Source organism: Anthonomus grandis, chromosome 7 (assembly GCF_022605725.1).
Source record: "Anthonomus grandis grandis chromosome 7, icAntGran1.3, whole genome shotgun sequence".
Classification (NCBI taxonomy): domain Eukaryota; kingdom Metazoa; phylum Arthropoda; class Insecta; order Coleoptera; family Curculionidae; genus Anthonomus; species Anthonomus grandis.
The window spans coordinates 30,170,961-30,193,620 of NC_065552.1; the positions used below are offsets into that span (position 1 = coordinate 30,170,961).

General features: G+C 32.9%; 1 protein-coding gene across 3 annotated transcripts in view; it reads right to left on the minus strand.

Moving 5' to 3' along the window:
- The window catches only part of LOC126738440 (uncharacterized), a 60,193-nt gene that overhangs the window by 28,720 nt on the left and 8,813 nt on the right, over window positions 1-22,660 (minus strand). For all 3 annotated transcript variants that reach the window (XM_050443792.1, XM_050443791.1, XM_050443790.1), the window contains 3 exons: window positions 20,529-20,992; window positions 20,270-20,472; window positions 20,008-20,156 (listed from right to left, as the gene is read on the minus strand). In XM_050443792.1, the coding sequence (XP_050299749.1) occupies window positions 20,008-20,156; window positions 20,270-20,472; window positions 20,529-20,717 (541 nt within the window). In that variant the 5' untranslated portion in view covers window positions 20,718-20,992. The remainder of the gene's footprint in view (window positions 1-20,007; window positions 20,157-20,269; window positions 20,473-20,528; window positions 20,993-22,660) is intronic.

A 22,660-nucleotide genomic window follows, 5' to 3' on the forward strand; every position in this document is an offset into this window, starting at 1 on the left:
AAATATTTAAAATTCGCCTATCTACACGGGCAGTCGTGGCTTTAGGTCTTCCAGTGCTTTTACCTGGTACCACATTTCCAAATATACGACATTTCTTAATTATCCGATACACGGTGTTCTTAGGAACGTTTAGTCTTTGAGCAATATTACGCTGCCTAACACCCGGATTGTAAAAATCTAAAATTCTTTGGCGAATATCGCTGGAATAGACCTTGTCTTTTCCCAAAATAACACAAAATAAAATAAATAAAAAGAACCCACTTGCACACTGGTGTATCAAAGACTGCCTGTTAAATATAATCTTTTATAAAAAGTTCCAAGCATTTTGTCCAGCACAAAAATTTAAAGTATTTCTTATTGTCTGAAACAAGATAAGGTTAAAATTCTGGTATACTTTTTTGTTTACTTATAAATATGTTTATTGATTGGATGTACAAAAAATAAAATATAAATTTAAAACATTGAAAAAAATTTAAATTTTTAAAAGTTCCAACTTTTATGACCAATACTGTATATTCCCCAATATTCCTGAGATGTTTTAAATATCTCCAGGGCTTTACACACCTAATATCTTGTTAAATTAATTAATCAAGCTTCATTAATATATGCAAGAACACTTTTCAGTAATTTAGTCAACATTATGTATACCATTAGGACAATAAATTTGGCCTTATGCTTGTATGCACTTTTTATTTTTTATAATTTATATGCGCATTACTTAAATATTACCATTTAATTAGAAAATTGCTTGTAGAAATTTTATTGGCGAAATGCAAACGAATATGTTGCCATGATGACTATTTCATCAATTTAGTCACTTTGGTGCACAATTAATAATATACTATATGAAGCTCTCCTTGAACCTTAAGCTGTTTTTTTATATATACATAATTATTTTCAACCTTAGATAACTTTTTAAATGGAATATAAAATAGCAAAAATATTTGTATGCAATTGAAATCATCGCATTTTTATGTTACCTTCATTGGAAAAACTTTTTATAAATAACTAAATTGCAAATAGTGATACAACTACAAGTGGCATTTTCTACTATTTTCCTGTTACTTTCCTGATAATAAACAACACGATTTAAATTGTTTATTGATTTAATAATTACTGAACTTTAAATAAGACAATAATCTTAGATTTATTGAGAGAACATTCCAAAGTTTGAAACTCCAGTACCTATCTCTTGTTTGGCATCTTTTCAACCTGTTATTAGATATTATAGCATTGTGCGTCGTGAGATAATACTGTTTTAATTTTTTAATAAACGGTATATTTTCAAGAATAAACACGGATGGAAGAATTAGTATTTTTAATGCCTTTAATGCTCTACAATCCTGAGCTTGAGAGCATGACAAGAACGAACTGAAAGACTGCAAAGTAGGCTGAGCTAATTGAGTCCTGTGATATTTAAGTTTTTAATTGCGTAACAAACATACGTTCTTTGCAAGTCAATCCGCCAAATAGTCCAAATATGTAGTTTACAAAAGTTTAGGGTCAAGATCAACTTTCAAACATTTAATTTTTGAGCTACATTTTATTTATCTTCTCTTAAGAAAGTACGTAATAATTTGTTTACTACAATTTGTTTACTCAAGAGTAATGATTACAAAGACCCCCCACGAACCATTATCTTCGTATTATCAACACTGAGCCTTATGGCATCTCAATATTTAATACACTGCTTACTGAAAACCAACCCTCCACCCAATTTGACACACTGAGTTCTGTCTTTTAAATATGATTCTAGTAACTCTATACCAAAATTTGCAATGTTGTAAAAAAGAGTTTTTTAAGGAGAATGCTGTCATCTATGAAGTCAAATGTCTTGCTAAGATCGCATGACAGGACTGGCCTATAAGACTGTTAAAGCCATGTAAAATGCCAGAGAACAAGTCCAATAGCCCCATTACAGTATTTCTCTTCTTTCTGAATTCAAATTGGCTTCATGAGAAATAATTTTCATTTTCTAAATCAGCAACAGGTTGCTTTGCTAAGTACTTTTCAGAGATTTTAGATATGGGTGGTATGGGGATAGGTTTATAATCCCCTGACATCTCCCGATCCTCCTTCTTGTGGAAAAGAATGGCAATTGCTCATTTAAGGGCTGATGGAAAAGTTAAAGGGACTAGAACAAGGTTTTTGATGGTCTTTATTTTTTGTTTTTATGCCTTCTATTACATCTCGCACTTTACTCTATAAAACTTTTGAAAAATTAAAAGTACTGTTAATTTTTTTGAGTTATGTAACAGAGTAATATTTGGAGAGGGAATATTTTTAACTAAATCAGTAAATATAAATTCAAATTTTCAGCAGTAATATTGCAAAGTAGTTTATTATCTTTACTACATGATGATACACATCAAAACGTTCAACGGATATTCAAAACAAAAATCTTTTATTTAAAAAAAATGGAATTAATATATGATATTTAGTGCTTCCTAAGCAACCAAATAATGACACCAAATCTCTCTATTTATGCAAGGTGCTCGCAGATTTATTCGATATAATTGTACGTAACAAAAGAAGAAAGGTGATGATTTCGACATGGGAAATTTTTGCCATTGTCGGCTATAGTTCTCATATTAACAAATGGTATATACGATCCACTTTCTTCTGATAATATCGTTAATTACCAATTATAAAGTAATATAAATTAAGGATGGAAATCAGGTAAATGGTCAAAAGCTCAACTCAAAATAAATAATGATTCTGATCCGTCTAAGATGACATAAGATACCCATACATGTACACTTAATTTGGGCCACATTATAGAATAAAATCAAAATGTAATAAATCATTTACTTATTAAGTAAAGTAAATTTTTAGAAAGTGTTGGGTAACAAAAAAAAACAAAAACGTTGGTTGGTGATTCAGTATAATCAGGAATATAAGTACCAAAAGAGGTATTGTTAATGTATTTTATACGATCTTTACACAAATATTTTAAGGGAAAGTTCATTGAAGGAAAAGAAACATTTCGTTGAAGTTTGAGCAAAAAAGTAGAAGCCTCGACCGATTGTACCCTATTTTTTAAAAATATAAAACACTGATTAGATTAGTGGTTTTCACTCATTTTTCTAATTCATATAAATATCCCTACAAATTTGATTGTATCCAAAAACACCTACCGTCATGATTGGTAATACAAAGCAAATAAAATAAAGCGAAATAACTTACCCTAAAACCGCATTAAAACATCTACGAAAAAGTTTTCACTCAATTTCGTTACATCAATCAGGCAATGTTGCTTAATCAATAAACGTGATGACTCTACACGGAAGTTTTCCGAAAAATACCAAAATCCTAGTAAGGATGGAGGGGTTTACTAATAACCTACGCTTTATCTAATGTGTGGTTCCAGATAGGTTGCTTTTCGTACAATTTTAATTACTAGCCTTTACCTAGTAAGATATGTTTACAGAAATTGAGAACACTTAAAAATTTGTACTAAAAAGTTTTATACGACCTGAGGCTATGCACCACCACACCATTTCTCCCATTACAATAGTTTGTGCACAAAAATAGGGCACTAATTCAGGCCAAGTTTAAATTAAGTGCAATTTGTGCAACCCTTGATGGGTAGCGTCGAATGTTACCACCAGTATACCAGTTTCTTCTATTTTAAAAATTTGCATATTTAGATTAATAAACTTTAGGATATTCTTAGTTATGCGTAACCTTTGGCCTCGCATCAATTATTTTAAGTGCAATTTTAAGACGCAATTTTTGAGGGGCAGCGTAAAATATTAGAACTTTGAACTATACCAGAAGTTTCTATTAAAAAGTCTTCGGACACATTCCTCACGTCACCATCTAAATTCTTCTATTATAATGTTAATTTATTTAAATTATTAGGCTCTAGGATATTCTTCGTGATATGTACCGATCCTCTGGCCACACATAAGATGTTTTTAGTTGGAACTTTAAAAGTGAACCTTTGAAATAAAGTTTATCAAATGTTCATAGAACATTTAGGTGAATCAAACATGTAGAACGTAATATCCCGTAAAATTAAAATATAGATTTGGCATTATCGAGACAACATCACTTTGAGTAAAGCTCCTCATAACTGTGCAGACCTAATTTCCAGGCATCCTGTGAATTCTACGAATAACTGAAAGGAATTCTGGGAATATTTAGGTAAGTAGGTACATTCCATACATCAGGAATCATACATGACATTTCTAGTCTACTCTGAATATCTATATCAGTAGAATACTCCTAGTATATTATAAGGGAAGGGGTCATTTCTACGCAAAAAAAAACTTACGCGAATATTGATTCAATTCTTTCTTTTCTGAAATGGATCTACTTTTGTTAGAAAATCAGAAATGTTCAATAATATCAAAATATAAACCAATTTTTTTTAGATTTCGAACCTTGAACTAATTCATGTTAAGTATTAACTATTAACATAAGGTCCTAAGTATGTACACTATAAAACTACTATAGAGGGTGGTTTAGGCCTCAGTCATATCAGGCTTTAAAACCACACTAACAATTAATACCTTAAAAACAATAACACGATCAACTCCATTTAATAACAGCCCCACATTTTGATTCATCAGGTACAAATATGACAAATTCCAGTTAGAAAATCGGCTGAGTAGTGTGTCTGTGTCGTAATGCGCCCCTTATTTTATAACTTCGGTCCAGTCTCAATCAATAATTTTAAATGTACTTCGTATTAATTACAACACAACCCACACATAAAGGAACTGACACAGTTTTTGAGTTTTATTTTTTATATGTATCCAACCGGAAACGTTAAAAAGGGGGTGAATTGGTGTCGGCCCCCTTTTCTGAGCCCCAAATTCGCCCGAATGTCACACACACAAGGTGGTTTTCACGGTGTGTCGGATCTTGGGGCGCATAGATAGGCGAGGTCCAAAACAATGCGACGTTGCCACAGGAATTTTGGATAAACAGTGGACATTTATTCAATTATAATGTTTTATTAGATGTTTAATTCGGATTTTTTTTAATACAGCTTTAATCAGGTCAGCTCCAGCCACGATCATTTGTATATCAATTCCATTAGAAGAATCTTACAGTGAGAATTAATTTTTTTTTCTACAGAGTTTGGATTGCTGGGGTTAAATTTTAAAAGGTCGTAGAGAACCGCTGTATTATAGAGGTCACCATTGCAAGGCTGACCCATCTTAAATATCTCAAAATCTAAAGATTAAAAAAAATCTTGAATGAAAAAATTCTATTAGTATGAGTATTAAAATGTAGGCTAAAATGACTTAAGATTCCAATTTAAGACTCTTAGCTAATAAGATTTTACATTATTTTGATGTCTTTTGTTTTATTTGCTTCAAATTTTATTGAAATGATAGGTGCCCAACCATCCTTTGATTTTATGGATATTGTATCCGATCACAGAGGTAGACTCTAATAGCCCATACTTTTCAATTTTTTTCCAGGAGTAAAAATCATGAAACTGTATCAAACGCTTTGTTTAATAAATATAATTGTAGGTTAGTAGTGCAATTTCATAACAAATTTAGAAAATATTTAACGCGAATACATCAGAAAAAAACCTTAAGCCACTATTTAGTCCTATTTTTATTTTCTTCGCCTTAATGTTCTTATAGAAAAACTATTAAGAGAAAATGCAATGCAATGCACTTAAAAAGAAAACAATGTAAATAGTTTTTTCTCAGTAGTATGTATAGCAATTAGAAAACGTGTTATACAGAGTTACTCATGAGGAATGCACCAACGTCCAAGTGAACACATATTCTTATGCGATCCTCATTTTCTTCAAAATATATCGTATTTACAAACAAAAAAAATATTACGTTAATACTATTTTAATTATAGCGCTGTTTTAACAAATGTTTAAAAATACTGCCATTAACCTCAAAACACATTCTACGTCGTTGTAAACGCCATTTGTTGCTATTTTCAGTGATTTATGTCTTTCTTTGACAAACACTACCAAGAGCCTCCCGAGTATCGACTTTTACTTTATTCACCTCAGTTTCAAATCAGCTCCACAAACAATAGTCAAGTGGCGTGAGGTCTGGAGATTTTGGAGGCCAACTGCGACTAATCCATAGTCCTGGAAATTCAAATATTGTTTGGCCTGATGAGCGGAATGTGCGGGAGCTCCATCGTGCAACATTTGCATTCCAATGTTTAAAATAAACTTTCTCTTATAATGCTTTTAACTTATGTCAGAAAAAGAAAATAAGTAGTTAACATCTCCTGTGAGACGATTTTCTAAAATGTATGGGCCAGTTAAATTACTATTGGCCATACCAGACCACACGTTTACCGAAAACTTCTGCTGAAAATTAGTTTCAACTATTGCGTGTGGATTTTGCTCCTCATGAATGTTGCTTAATCTACAAAAAGTATGCGCGATACAACACCACGATTATTATTTATCCAATCACAAAATTGCATACGCCTGGCATAATCTTCCGGTTGTAACTGTTGTACATGGTATATTATCATCATCTTCTACCAAATTCAGAACATTTTTAACTTCTTCCAAACCAGTGTTACTCATACTTTTTTCGTGACGGAACCCTTTTAAAAAACTAAATTTTTAACGGAACCCTAAACTCTAAACTAAAAGCAAAAGCAGTTATATGTGAATTGTTTATTAATAATCATACAAAAAAAGATAGACACAGTAAATAGTGAGTTAGTAAGCAAATGATAACACTAAGTTCATTTAATGCGAAGCATGTAATTGTTTTTTATTCCTCATCAACTGAATAATGTCAGGCTTGATAGAAGAAAGTTGAATTCTCATGTCTGGTTCGGCATCCAGTCTATTACGGTATTTTGTAGCTGTACATGCTGAAAATCCCGTTTCACACAAATACGTTGTTAGGAACGGCAGAAGAACATTCAAAGCTTCTGTGGCAAGTTCACGAACCCTGCACCAAAAATCATTTATTGAAATTGTTTTGAACAATGATTCCATGCTTGAATCCGATGTCATTTCTAGAAATGATTCATAGATCTGATTTGACATATTATCAGGCTTCTGCAATTTAGATGAAAAAGGGTTTTGAATTCATGAGTTTATTTTCAGTTTTGTATTCTGTTCTTTAGAGAAGTAAGATTCAAAAGTCCCTTTCAGATTATTGAGATATTGCATCAATTAAACATATATTTCATTTTGAAATATTTCTGTATCACTAAGTCTATGGTGACTAAGAAACTCACTTAGCAATGAAAAACTTTCGATTTCTCTCTTACCAAAACAAGTAATCCAAAAATCTTATTTTCTTTTAAAGGCAGTTATTTTGTTGTTAGCATTGAAAACTGTTGTCTCTTTTCCTTGTAGTGACAGGTTTAATTGATTAAGTTTTCTAAACATGTCTGCTAAAAATGCTAGTCAAAATAACCAGTTTTTATCGGACAAACGGTCTTTTAAATTAAAAGGAACATCTGTAAGAAAAGCTTCTAATTCTGTTCTTAGTTCAAAAAGCCTTGTCAAAGTTTTACCCCGAGGCAACCATCTCACTTCAGTATGGAGCAATAGTGTTTTATGATCGCTACCATAATCTTCACATAATATTGAGAACAATCGGGATTGTAGTGGACGTGACTTGACAAAATTAATTATTTTAACTGACTCATTAAGAACCATTTTAGATTTGGTGGCATTTTCTTAACCGCGAGTGATTGTCTATGCAGGATGCGGTGGCTGGAACTACAATTCGCACTCATTTTTATTCGTGATACTGCTCCTGCTGTTCTACCTGTCATTGCCTTGGCTCCATCGGTACAAATATCAATGCAATCATTCCAATCGAGTTGGTTTTCTTCAAAAAATATATTAATCGTGTTAAAAGTTTCTTCTCCGGTTGTGTTAGTAGGCAGCGATGAGCACATAAGCAAGTCTTCTTCGAGTAAATGTTTATATGGATATCGCACAATTACTAGCAAGATGGCCAGTCCAGCAACATCAGTCGACTCATCCATTTGAAAGACGAATTTGTTATTTTGAAGCCTTGAAACCAGTTCTTGTTTTATGTTTGCTGCGATATCCCCAATTCGAAGCGTAACTGTATCACTGTAGAAAAATGCTTTACAGATTTTTCGTCGAGCATACATTTTGTTATGTCTACCACACATGGTTTTATTAGCTTTTCAGCGATAGTGTGCGCTTCTCCTGCTTGGCAATGCGATAACTAACCAAATACGATGCCTCTGTGGCCTTTTCATTGACAGTCTGAGTCGCATACGTCATAGTTTTTTGGCTTCTTAATAATTGTTCTTTTTTACGTAGAAAAAATTCTTTACTTTTGTTTTTGAAGTCGGGATGTACAGTTTCTAAAAGTCGGCGCATCTTAGCAGGTACCATCGAACTATTAGGAAGGAGTTTGCTGCATAACATACAAAGAAGTGAGCCGTTGGAATCAACAAGTCCGAGATTAATGTATGATTCGTCATACTTTCGTTTTTTCACCTTCAGTGTGTCATTAAATGTTTTACTAGTTGAACTTGAAACCATAAAACTAGAACTTGACGCCGTCATATCACCTTGATTTGAATTTGACGCATTATCCAAGCGAACCACATTTTTTGCAACACCTTTAAGCCAGCGCTCCATTCTTCTTTAACACTAATTTGATTTGGTCAATTTTATCAAAAATGGTATTTCTTGACGCACGAAATACTTCGAACAACAAGACCTACTATAACAACAACGAGCCCTACCGGAGGTTTCGCGGAGCAACGGGGCTCCGCGGAGCACACTTTGAGTAACGCTGTTCTAAACATTGTCGAGTGGCTCGCTTAGATCTTAGTGCTAGGCTGAGTTCCGGTCTCACAAGGTTTGTTAAAAACTCGTTTTTGTCGAATTTCTCTATTATGGAAATTGTCAATGGTATTCTTGAACAGCAGTAAACAAAAATTTGCAGATTTTTCCAAATTCTAAATTTGAATAAATATGTGGCGTTTTATACGACTTTAATCAAACAAACTCGAAAATAAACATGTCAGATAGACTGACGCTGATATATGTCAGAATAACAAAATGGACCAAACAATCGGTCCCTATAGCTAATATAAATATTAATAATAATAATAATAATAATAATAATAATAATAATAATAATAATAATAATAATAATAATAATAATAATAATAATAATAATAATAATAATAATAATAATAATAATAATAATAATAATAATAACTTTATTAATCTCAGGAAAACATAGGATTCACAAACAGGTCAAATAATCAAAATATAAAAGTAGTAAATTATGCAAAAATTCACTTAACACTAACGATGTTTATAAAATGTGCATACATTTTTTCAAGAATGGGTCCTGTTAACCGTTCCGGTAGAAGGTATGGCCCAATTAAATAATCATCAACAATGCCTGCCCATACGTTGACAGACCAACGATTCTGATGTTTTCTTGGAAAAATTTCATAAGGATTTTCTTCGTCCCAAATACGGGTATTCCTACTATTAAAAATACCGTCTCTTGTGAAAGAGGCTTCATCGGTCCACAAAACGTATCGTAAAAAATTTAGTTGTGCAATGATGTGATCCAAAAGCCGTCGACAAAATTGAACTCTAGGATGATAATCGGCTGCAGTCGTACCTTGAACTTTCTGAAAGTGGTAAGGATGGAGTTGTTGCTCGTGTAGTACCCGCCAGACAGAAGCGTTACTCGTATTCATATTCTTAGCGACGTCACGTGTGCTATTTGATGGTTCATCGGCAACTCGCTGAAGCACCTCTTCTTCAAATTTGACCGTTCTTACGGTTCGAGCAAAATCAGTATCATGCATCTTGGTCTTAAACATGCCTGCCTCAGCGAGCCGCCGATGAACCGCAATAAACTGTTTGTATCCAGAATGCTGTCGTTCGGGATAACGTTCATGATACAACAGCGATGCTGCTCGTGCATTGCAGTTTGTTGCTCCGTATGCCAAATGCATATCCGCCAATTCTTGATTGGTAAAGATTTCCATTAGCAATAAATGTTTAAAAATTGTAAGCTATAAAATTTTTAAACATGACATTGAGAATTGACATTGATAGCGTTGATTTTAAGCAATTGTTGTTATTGTATCATGTACAAAAGGTAAAAATAAATGCAGCAGATCCTATTTAGGTAATTAATGTTTTTTATAAATTTTAACGCGTCTTAGGGCCGTAGTGGCGTAGTGACGCATTTCCGGGCATGGGTTCCTATATTCAAATGGATTCTTCTGTTGCACTGAACAACCCCCAGAAGTTTGATCCCATAGTTCTGATACACCCTGTATAATAAGTCACATGAAAACAAATAAAATTCCGACGAAATACAGTCTTATTATATATGAGATAATCCTAGTTTTTATTTTTTTTAAAATCCCATCTTCTGTCAATGAGCAAAATCGTCTTAACTGTAGATAGAAGCATATGTTATTATAATGTTTAAAATAGTCTTAAATTTATCAATGTTTTTATTGTATTAAATAATTTAATTTGTACTATTTCTCGCCAGTCTAGTAAATGGCAAGATCAAGCTATTTTGATTTTTAGTATCATGGACATGAATATCTGATAACACAGTATATCTAGAAATATTTTTTCTAACGTAAGTGAGTTTGTGGTATATGATTAGGCCATTATTTGCAATGATTTAAAGAAAGATAATAAGAAGCGGTAAATTATTTAAAAAAAATTAGTTACCCTATAATTTAAAAACCTATGAATTCGATAAAAGGATATGACTTTTTTTGCCTATACAGGGTGTTCCTTTAAGATCTGCTAATATTTCAGGAGGAGGTAGCAAATTTGATTTCTTGTCTTTTTTTTGTCCGACGCATAGTTTTCACTTAAAAAAATAAAAACAATTTTACTTCCCTATAAAGCCTTAGCAACGAGCAATAAGGAACATACATAGGCGACTCCGCGACTTTATTTGCATTAAATAGACACGTTACGGCACCTTTTTACTCCCATTTACTTTTTAAACGCGTTAAAAACATGTGTATTTCTTAAATTATTTAAATTTTTTAACTTTTCGCACTTCTTGTAATAAATCTGATCCCTTAATTTGCTTGCAATCGATGAACAAACATTTTCACACCGCATCAGATTTTTAGGGAAGTATTATCGTATAGTATAGTATATATCGTATCGTATAGTAGTATTGTAGTATATAAAAAATTGTTTTTATTTTTTTAAGCCAAAAACATACGTCGGACGAAAAAAAAATAAGAAATCAAATTTGCTAAAAAGTGATTGAGGATCTTAAAAATAATTTTTATTTTAAGAAAAAAGCAGTGGTGTAGTATTTTTTTTCACTAAAAATATTCAATAGAAGATCTGTAGGGTTGCCACTGGCAGAGAAAATATTTTTTTTGCACATCAAAAAATGCGCCTTGATGCATAGAATATATGTACCAAATTTCATAAAAATGTCTACAATATTGTTTAAGTTATTATTAAGAAACTAATTTTTTTTGAAAACTTTAACACCCTGTATCTCAAAAGTTAAGATGTTTAGGACATATATTCATAGGAATTTTTTGTTTTAAAATGGGTCCAGGAATCACCCCTTTAAATATTAGCACGTCTTTAAGGAACACCCTATATAATGTTAAGGGCTTGATTAAAAAATTAAAAAACCTAGATTTTTTGTGCCACTTAATTTACGTCTCAAAAGGAATGTTTTTTTAAACTCATGTAGCTAAGAACATTCAAACCCATTCATACGAATTTAAGATTTTAATTTACGAAAATTCCTGCTTTAGTCATTTTGTGTATTATGTATCAATTATTAGAATCAGGTTTTTTTTTAAATATGCGTTCACAAATATGTTGTCAGGGTATTAAAAAGAATATTAAAAGGAGGCAGTTTGTAAAGGATAATACAGCAGTATATATCACGTAAAATTCATGCTAAAAAAATATCATAATCATACTACTTTTGTATACTTGTATTCGATCACAGTTTTGATGCCTTGCATTGGTTTCAAATCCTTTGCAGAACCCGAATTGATTTGTAAAAATATAATTTGTTACTTAGTCCTATCGTAACAATTCTCGTGAAAAACTTATAAAAATGACTAGGTTAGCTTATTGTTCAATGGTTTTCCAGTTCGGCTTTCCCTTCTTGTTCTTTCACACTTGGTATGGTGGTATTAAAAAGACACAGATTAAAAAGTTTTGCTTTTTTCTTGAGTTATCATTTGCTTGAACTGCAACGGTATTCCACCTTTCCTGGGTCTTATTTATTTTCGTGTCAGCATTAATTTTGTAATATCAGGCCGTAATTCTGACTTTTGATTAACGTCGCCTTTTCTGCTTCTGAGTCTAAATTTACACATTGTGGCTTTTATATAATAGATGGTAATAGTCTTTAGTTTCATTCAGTTATTTTTAGAATACCTTCTTGGTTTGTTGTAATATACCCCTATTTGTCCTTTAGCTTCGTCAGTTTCTTCTTGCTGCGTTCCAGTTTCTATATATTTCGAGACTTCACTTGTTTATATCTCTTCTTCGTTTTATTTTTCGCATAGCAGCTTCGATTAATTTCAATTTTTTTGTTGGTTGTTAGGCAGTATCCGATTTCGTTAAAGACATTGATGTTCTCTTCTGCTTCAGTGTTATTTATCTTATTTGTGATGCATTGCTGTGTCTACGGGAAGGAACTTTTAGGCTTACTTGATGGATTTTTCTCCCTATTGTTGCCCAGCTAAATTCTCTATATTACCCAATCTTATTTTTTAATTTACTATTATGGCCTTTACATGCTTTCTTGTAAAAAAGCTTAACTTTTAAGATTAAGAAACTCGAATTACTACAAAAAAATATATATAATTTTAAATACATGAATTCTTTCAAAGATTGCTTATATATTTAAGTTTTTTGCGTTTGTTTAGTTATGCTTGCTTTTAGTTTATTTCGATGTTATATTCTGCGGAATAATCCAAGAAAGCCAATTCTGTTTTCATTTTAAATTTCAGTAATACAAGGTGAATGAGGTATTTATTCTTATGGTAAATGTATTTTCTTGTTTTTTTCTATGGAAAATTGAGATTTTTACTTTAGGGCTTCATTATTTTTTGATAATGCTATATAGTTAAATAAAATATGAATTTACTTAGCTTTTGGAGTTCTAAATAATTTTCACAATTTTTAGTACACGTTTCATGCACAGTTTTTTTAAACATTCTTATTTTTTTTACTTTACTGTTAGAAACAAAAACATAGACAAAATATTGGATTTTTTGTTATCTTTTAATGTTAAACACATCTTTCTTGAGGCGAACTTAAACAAAAACCATTTACTTTATATTTTAAGCTTGAAAAAGCGTCCATTACATTTTTTAGTTGAATACTCCAGTTTAAAATTTTTTTCATTGTTTTTTTTGTGATACGTCTAAAAAATTGAACATGTTCTTTATGAATTACACATGTTCAAGCTCCCTTCCTTCTTAAATTAAAATAAATCGTGCTTCACATTTTTGACCGTCATTTTGAAAATGGTTTAATATAATTGACTATCATTGCACGCTTATTCGAAATACTTCGTTAACATTTTATATAATCAATAAAATAAAGAGTGTACGAAATCTAAAGTAGCATTGAACCACTTTTTAAAACATAATAGATTAAAATAAATGAATAATATAAACAAATATACAGTAAAAGAATATAAGAGGGTAAAAGAAAGCATATCTAGGCAACATTGGTTTTACAGGGCGCAAACGCCCTTCGCCTTTGCAGCTCCCGTTCGTGATGACGTAGTTTCGGACCCAGAAGTCCTGGCCAAAGCTAAAAAACGGGATCCAGGATATGCATCACCGTCACGCATTATTTAACACCATCAGATGCACGAGGTGGCGAACATATATTGCGCATCGCTATTCATTTTTTTGTTTGTTAAATTTAGGGTTACATTTTTTATTGCTTGCTGAATCGTAAAGTTCTTTCTTTATATTTAAATTTTTAATCTTTTACATACATCAAATAGAATTATTATACAAATAATCATAATAATAATTTGAAGAACTAATTGTAACAAAAACACAAAGAATCAAGCCTGCCTGGAAAATATGAGAAGGTTCTACAACAGCATACACGAAATGAAGGAAACACTATCTGAAGAGGAAGTAAAAAGCTACTGGAAGACTGTATGGAAGAAGGACACCGCATTATATTAAAGCGGAATAGATACAGGCATAATATGAAAGAATATCAACAGTGAAACAAATATGGGATGGCCAGGCATCCCCAGGAAGAAATAGCATTAGTCTTAAGCGACACATCGAACTGGAAAGCCCCTGGAAGTGATAGAATCCCTAACTTCTGGTTAAAAAGACTAACAGCGTTAGACAACAAGCTACCGAAGGCATACAGTGAGATAGTAATTGGTAAGCCTACATATAACCTATCGGAGTGGCTTACCAAAGGAAATGCCCTCATGTATGTACCTCATCCCCAAAGCTCGAAACGCTAGTCCACCCAAAGTCACATGACCAATAACTTCTTTGAATAATGCCTACAAGCTGCTCACGAAGATTATTTGTCGGAAAGCAGTCTAATGCCGATTGAATAGAAAGGCTGTATCAAAAACAACTATGGATATAAAGATCACATTTTGAGCAGTATGACCATATACAAAGATATCAGAGAGAATAAACAGAACCTGTCCATCGCATGGATAAATTTTAAAAAAGCTTTTGATAGGATGCCGCACACTTGGCTAATAGAAGCATTCAAAATTTACTGAATAAACGCTATTCTTTTATTATCATTTATTACAAAATCTATGAGAAGCTGAAAGACAGACCTTAACCTAAGAACAAACGATGAAACCATGACCATCAAGGATATACATATACATATGTGGTATCTAATAAGGGAATTCGATATCTCCTGTGCTCTTTTGCATGGCTTTATAGCCCTTAAGCTATAGCCCTCAGCGGCACAATTACAGGTTACGCCTGCAAAAAGGAAAAACGGAAAATACATTAACGATCTCAACTCAGGAACTGACAGAGCAAATCCAGCAAGTAAAATGCTTCAGCAAAGATATTAGGATGGAATTTGGTCTTAAAAGTAACGTTTCAAAAGGGAATACTAGTACGATCAGAAAATATAAAAATTGTTCTTCAAATAAAAATAACGGCATTAGACCCGCGCGAAGTGTACAAGTGCCTAGGAATCGAGGAACATGCTGGAGTACAACAAAAGCAAATGAGAAAGAAACTAATTAAGGAATATACCAGAAAAGTCCGCGGCATACTGACCTTAGATCTAAGCGCTAAAAATAACATAACGGCCATGAGCTCCTTAGCTGTATGCGTCATCCAATATAGCTATGGCATACTAAAATGGACTCAAACAGGCATCCTGTGTATTAAATAAGTTACAGTGTATTCTTCATCTAGCGACGGAAGCACCTTGATGTCGAGTATGTCTACTGCAATGAACTTATTGTCTAATATAGACATCGATGTCACAGAACCAGCTGGCGTTGTTTTTAGAAGTCTTTATTTCTCAGACCAGAAAAGCTGAATAGTCAAGAAAGCAGCTGAAATGGACCGAAAACATTAATTCTGTCATAATACTTCTAATATAAAATTTCAAAGTTTGAAACAGATTCAATACCAGCACCAACACCAACATCGCTGAGTTTGATGGCGCAAACCCAATACAAAGACCAAAACTCCAGAAACTTAGAACCAATCGAAACACATATGTCGCATTTAAGACCATGCATAACATACAATTATAATTCATTGCGAAACATGATACTTTGAAAACACTTCATACACTAGTAAACGAAAAAAAGGCAATCAATGGCAAAAGCCTTTAGGCCAGTGAAAGATCGAGAAAATACGAATTGCAGTATTGAGGCAAGAGCTGGGAAGAATAACGGAATTCCAAAGAAATGAAAAACCATCTAAAAGACTAAAGACTCGCATAAAGATTATCTAATTGGCACGAATCATACTGACCCAAACTATTACAAACATGTAGCTGAGTATATAGGCATACTGAAGCCAACAATAAAAGCTAAATCAAAGGGCCTGAAAAGAGGGCTTGCAAGTACTCCGAGAGAAAACCATAAAAGACCCTTTTCAACAACATCCCAAAGGAAATTTTATAACTTTCCTTGAAGAAAAAGTGTCAAGAGTGAGGTGTTACAATAGTGTGTGTTTACGTGTCTGCCGACGATATACAAAATCTTAACAGGATGCATTACTAACAGAATTTACCATCATATCTAAAACATTAATCTGTTAGCTGAAAAGCAGAAGAACTTGTGATCGATTCGGTAATACTAAGGCAAGCTCAGGCAAAGAAACTAAACCCTACACCGCCTTTATAAATTATAAGAAAGTCCTCGATAACGTCCCCACTCCTGGTTTCTGGACGTGTTGGAGGTATAAAATTGATGCTACCGCTATTAATTTTCTAGTCACTATTAAGCAACAATGAAGAACACATTTAAAACTATTTAATCGATCACAGTCTCTTACTATCGAACAAATATATATAGTATTAAAAGAGGAATTTTCCTGGGTGACTCGTTGAGCCCACTCTGCTTTTGCTGTTGTGTGTGAATGATCCTGTGAACCATGAATCCTGTGTCCACAATTCTTAATAGTACGGGAAATGAATTTAACATAAGAGCTACCCGAGAAGCCTACCAGACTATCTTTCATCTTATGTACGAGATATGACGAATAACATTAAGCACACTTACACTTTCTCAAAAGTCATTCGGATGGAATTCGGAATAGAAAAATAAAAAACCATGCACATTTAAAGGGGCAATCACTAATGGTAATTATTAAATTACTCTAGCAAATGTGGATATATCCCAAGCTACGAACAAGAAAAAAACTTAAAACCTTGATTGCAAGCAAGCTAAAAAGCATTTGGGCGACTATATTATAAAGCAATTTTTTATTGATAGTACTTTAAGCGCCCAAAATACGTTGAGTTGCTGTAAATTCAAGTTCTTGCTGACATTCAAGTCTTTCCTGATTTAGACCAAGTTTATTTTTAATTTCATTTTGATATAGTATTTAAAATTTGCTACTGTAAAACAACAAAGTCGACAAGTCGCACAGCGCACGAAATGCAAGCGTGCGTATTGCCATATCTCTCCGTTAAAGACCTCTCGATGCATAATGATCGATTCCCCAATCTGTATACATTTTTTTTCTTTGTTTACTATAAGTATTATTTTTATTTTTTTGTGTTTATTGACATAGCTGTATGCTTACAGTTATAGATTCTCTTTGAATCATTGATTGTAATTCTTTCAATAGGTGGAAATATTTTCAAACCATTGCAACTTTAATTTAGATTAGCTTCATAATCCAGAGAAGTCCTGTGCTGCTAATTTCATGGTGCGTTCTTATAAAAAATTCATAGCATATTAAATTGCTTCACTATTTATAACATATTTTTTTGTTCAGTCCACTTATATTGAACACTATCCACCAATGTGTTTTGGTTATTAGGAAGCCAGCTTCTATCGAGTATAAATGCTACTAAGGACCTACTTCTTTTTCAATACAAGTATGTATCTTTTTTTCATAGATATTTTATCCGTCAATGTTGATTTTATGGAATACTATGGTTTACTGAAAGTTCAGAATGATACTTCACTATTAACTGCCTCATTTACTCCCCGAATGTTATTCATGGTATGACATAGCATTCTTGGCTTTATGAGAAGAAAAATCTAATAAAATGAAAGCAAGAATATAGAAAATATCAAAAGAAAAAAGATCGTTTTCTTTTAATTAAATTTTGAGTATTGCTGAGTTTTTATGTTTGATGAGAGAGAACCTATAATATTGGTCATACTTTTGTCCCTGGTATCGTCCACGACTTCAAAATCTCAGATACAGATATAGTTGATAACAGAATATAGTTGCCAATAACTGAATAAAGCTCGGACTACTTACAGAAGTATTCAATATTGATTTTTGATGCTTATTGTAAGAAAATATATTGATGGCAATATAGGTACATCGATAACAATTCGTTCAAACGGTGCCCTAACAAAATGCTTCATTTTTCTTCTGGTTTGGGTCTATATGCCCTTGGCTGAGGTGCATTCCTTATACTATGGTCACCAGCGTTTCACATATTCTCAGATGTTCTCTACCAATGAACACGCTTGCGAGGACGTACTATCCCATATGTGTTTTCTTCTTTCCATTGACGCTCTCCCAGACTATTTTCGGCAGGTCATCTTGGATGATAAATTATTTCCATTAAGCCCTATATGCTTTTAGTTCTAGAGATTTAAAGATTTTTAAAAATATTTGCCCATTCGGGGTTTGGAATTCCTCTAGACTTCAGGTTAAAATGAAGACCAAGCACTGGATTATCAGACTGACCCTGGATTATGCTAGCGGCGTCAAGACTCTTAATGTCAATACGATGCGAAGCAAATACCTCTGGCTGTTGTTTTAATCCTTTTTAACATATTTTTCATATGTTTCAATATAAGGTCTTTTAGATAAAGCATCAGCATTTCGATGATGTTCGCATTTTCTTTGTTCAATTGTAAAGTCATATCTTGTAAACGTAGCCACTTTGTAGGGTTTTTGCACTAAAACAGCCATTTCGGAGGAATATGGTCAATCTTAATGATGAATCTTTGACCAAACAAATATTTATGGATGTATTCAATAGCCTTTACTACTGACAACAACTCTCTCCTGATAACACAATGGTTTTTTTGGCTTTGATAGCGTTTTACTAAAATAAGCTGTCACTCATTCATTATTTTTAGATTGTTGGGAGAAGACGTAACCAAAATACATTTGTATCCACGAATTGAATTAAATAGGATTGAAGATGTGCACAATGTTCTTCACAGTTCTTGCAACTCTTCAAAGTCTGCTTAAAAAGCTGCTTCTTATTGCAATCCATGGGCAAAAACTTTCGAAATATTTTGATGGTGAGCCTTCTTTCAATGGAATGTCCTGAGAACGGAACCTGATTGGAAGTTCCTGGTGGAAGTGTAAGCGAGATTTATGAATCGAGCAACATTGGCCTCAATTGTTGAAAGCCTTTGTCAAGTCTCATCGTATCTTATTTCTAGAATACGTGCTAGTAAGTTAAGCTGATCCCACTTCTGACACCAATTGTATTAGAGCTCCGGAACACACTTTTATCTACAAACACAGGTTTTTAATTCTCAGATTATAAAAGTTTCTAATTGCTTCAACAACCGATTGATTAAAATGTAATGAAACTTTTATTTCTTTTGATGGAGACCAATTGTTTCAAGAGACTACTGTCGGTCAAAGCAAGCAAGCAATTTTTGCTCTTTATCTAATTAGCATTGTAGCATAAACAAGTAATCATAAAAAACAATGAACATTATTTCATTTAAAAAAAATTGTATATCTGAAGTAAAAGCATTCAATTTAAATTTAATATTTACATTATATGTAGCTTTTGTACATTTTCTTAGTATATACATACTTTTGAAACAAGTAATAAAGAATGTGCATAGTATTTGTATTGTAGCGGAACGACCTCTATCTTTGCTATAGTTTGTTCTATTAGAATATCCGGCGTCTTAAATATTTTCTTTATTTGTGGAAATGTATGACATTCTTTAAACCCTACATTTCTGCTCGGAGTATTCTTATGATTATTACCTCGTTTATCACCATTTAATAAAGAAGTGTGGCGCCTTTGACTCCGTGATTCCGTTAAAAGGTTTTAATCCGGGTCAGTGCTTTTATTATTGAAAGGTAAGGTTACAACTGTCCTGTTTCTTGGCTAGCAATTGATATTATCTATTTTATTATTATTGAAAGGTGTTAAAACTAGACCCGAAACTGAGGTGAATGGACTGAGATTTCCCGACATTAGTGGTTTCTTAGACCTACGAACCCCCGGGACTAAAATCCCATTACAGTATTTTTCTCAATATATTTTATTCCTTTTATTGTTTTACGTGAAAAATTATGAAAAAGTCATATTTTTGGTAAAATAACTTTTCATTATTAAAATAACCTTACCTTTTTTAACACGTTTTTTCCGACGTCTTCGTTTGTCGTTTACGAGCTCAACGTTATGATTTTCAATATAAGAATTACTTTTGATGATATAGTTTCCATTATAATCAGCTTTAGACTGCTTTTCTTTATCACTTAATTGAATTTCTCCACTAAAATATTCAAAAATATATTAGGATCATGAAAAATTTAACATTTTTAATGAGCCTGATGTAGGGCAAGTAGCAATATAGTAGTATCGTAATAAAAATTAAAACAAACCTACCGGTTAATATTCTCCTCCTCAGCGGAATCGCTTAAGTCTTCAATATTTTCAATAATGATATCGTCGCTGTCGTGTCTACAATCACCAAATTCTCCATGGCACCTTTTACGATGTGTGGAACTGAAGCTTTCGTCGTTGATGAGTAATGTTCCGGCTCTACTTTTTCTTAGGCGATACCTTTTTGGTTTTGGGACGTCTTCTACCTACAAAGGGATGCTATTAAGACTATTATATTCAAAAAAATAAAATTAGTGCTTACTTGTAATTTATTAGGTGGAAATGACACCACATCAGCTTTTTGCAAAATTATTTTGGGTTTTTGATTCTTCTTCTCATTATTGGTTTCATCATTTTTCTTCAACTGTCTATGATGATGACCAAAAGAGTAATGTCTGCTCCTCATAGGGGCTGGTTCTTTAGCTTCTTGTATCCGTTCTAATATTTTCATATCGCTGTTACTTTTGCCCAAATAGGGTCTTCGAGCCCTTTTACTATCCACATTATTTGACTTCTGAAGATCAATTTCGGCTTTTTTATTTAGATTTTTTTCATCTTTTGGTTTAAGAATATTAATTTTAACATCACTATGGCTCTTACTGATAGAATTTATTTGAAGGTCTTTCGAGATATCATCGCTTTTGGTTCTTCGATGATTTGAATGGATGGGTTTGGTTCTTGTAACGTCGCTGGATCTGAATACTCCACCTTCGGATTTTGATTCCACTTAAAAAAAATATTGTAATTAAGTTGGAGACTATAGATGACTTTATACCACCAGATAAAATTAAATTCTCATATTGGGACAAAACAGGTTTTAAGTTATTGTTCTTTCGAATGGAATTTTTGTACGATACAGGTTATAGGTCACTCAAATCAGAAAACAGTTTTACTACCAACCAAAACTTTATTTTATTCTCGACACAAGTTAGCATCTAGTAGAGAAGAAAACTGGGTTTTAATCGTCTCCCGAAAATGCCATCTTCGTTAGCGAAACACGTGTCGAGAATAAAATAAACCGTTTTAATTAGAAGTAGGTCCTTCAGGTTCCAATCTTAGGCCTATTAAGGTTCTGTTGTGTTGCTATATTATTTAAAATGCCCGCCACACGGCGGAAACAGACATGTGACAAGACGTCAGGGTGAGGTAAAGGCGCGTGCGCCAAGAAGCGGGTCTTCAATTATCGATCAAAAATGGCTACATGTCTTTCGTAATGGTCTGATATAGCAATATTCTTATTACTCAAAGTTGATTCCGGTGCATTATTGCTGCTTACACTCAGAACATTTCAGGTTCTAGGTCAGTTTACACGGAAATGTAAAGTTTTCGTGCAGAACATGCGTACTACATAAAGAGAAATATTACTAGAGATGATATAGAAAGTCATTATTTACTGTTAAAAATGATTGATTCATTGATGAATTCCAGCCATTGCAAGAGTCCTTCTCGAAGAAAACTATAACAGTAGCGAATATCCGTACGCATGAATAAAATCCTGAAAGGTAATCTAGGAAACCCGGAGCTTATTCTCGAAAAACGACTGATCAATGAATGAATTCTGTTCCTTGGAAATAACGCCAAGAATCAAAGTATCCTGAAAACTCAGTATCCTTAAGTTTGCTTAAGGATACTGATAAGGAAGTGCTAATAGTCATAATAAGTCATCTTGATTTTACGTCTTGGACTAGGTGTAAAGCTTAAGGTCTTTTAAGTAACGATCTGAATTGAATAAAGAATTTTCCTGCAGAACATCTGAACTTCTCGAAGGAAATGCTAAAAGGAGCTCACATTCGTCGGCATGAATGACAATGTGAGAATCAATCTAGGAAACTCAGCGTTCGCTTTCGATAAACGACTAATTAGTGGATTATGTCGATTGGAACTACTGACGGGGCTATAAGTTTACTTAACAATCTTGATGGATTTCAGGCGCCTTACCAAGAGTTATCAGAAAGTAAAATCTTGAACATATCAATGAGTCACCTTGGTTCCACGTCTGTAGATTAGATGTTGTAATGTTAGCGTATCCTTCTCCATTAATGAAACGAAGAATTTCCTTGCAAAGGATCCGAACATACCGAAGAAAATTGTGACTCGAGCTAGGAAACTAGAAGTTCACTCTAGAAACACAGCTGATTAATGAATGGATTATGTCCGTTGGAGGTGCTGACATAAAGAACTTTACCTAAGAAACTTGATGGATTTCTGGAGACTCACCAGGACTTATTCGAGATTAAACAACTTGGAGATCTTGGTTTCACGTTTACTGTAAGCTGAAGTAGAATTTTAGAAATAATTCTTGTTTCTTAAATCTGCAGTGACGAATTAAATTCATATTAAATTCCATTCGAACACCACTGATAAAGATTTTAAAAATCTTTCAGATTAAAAAAT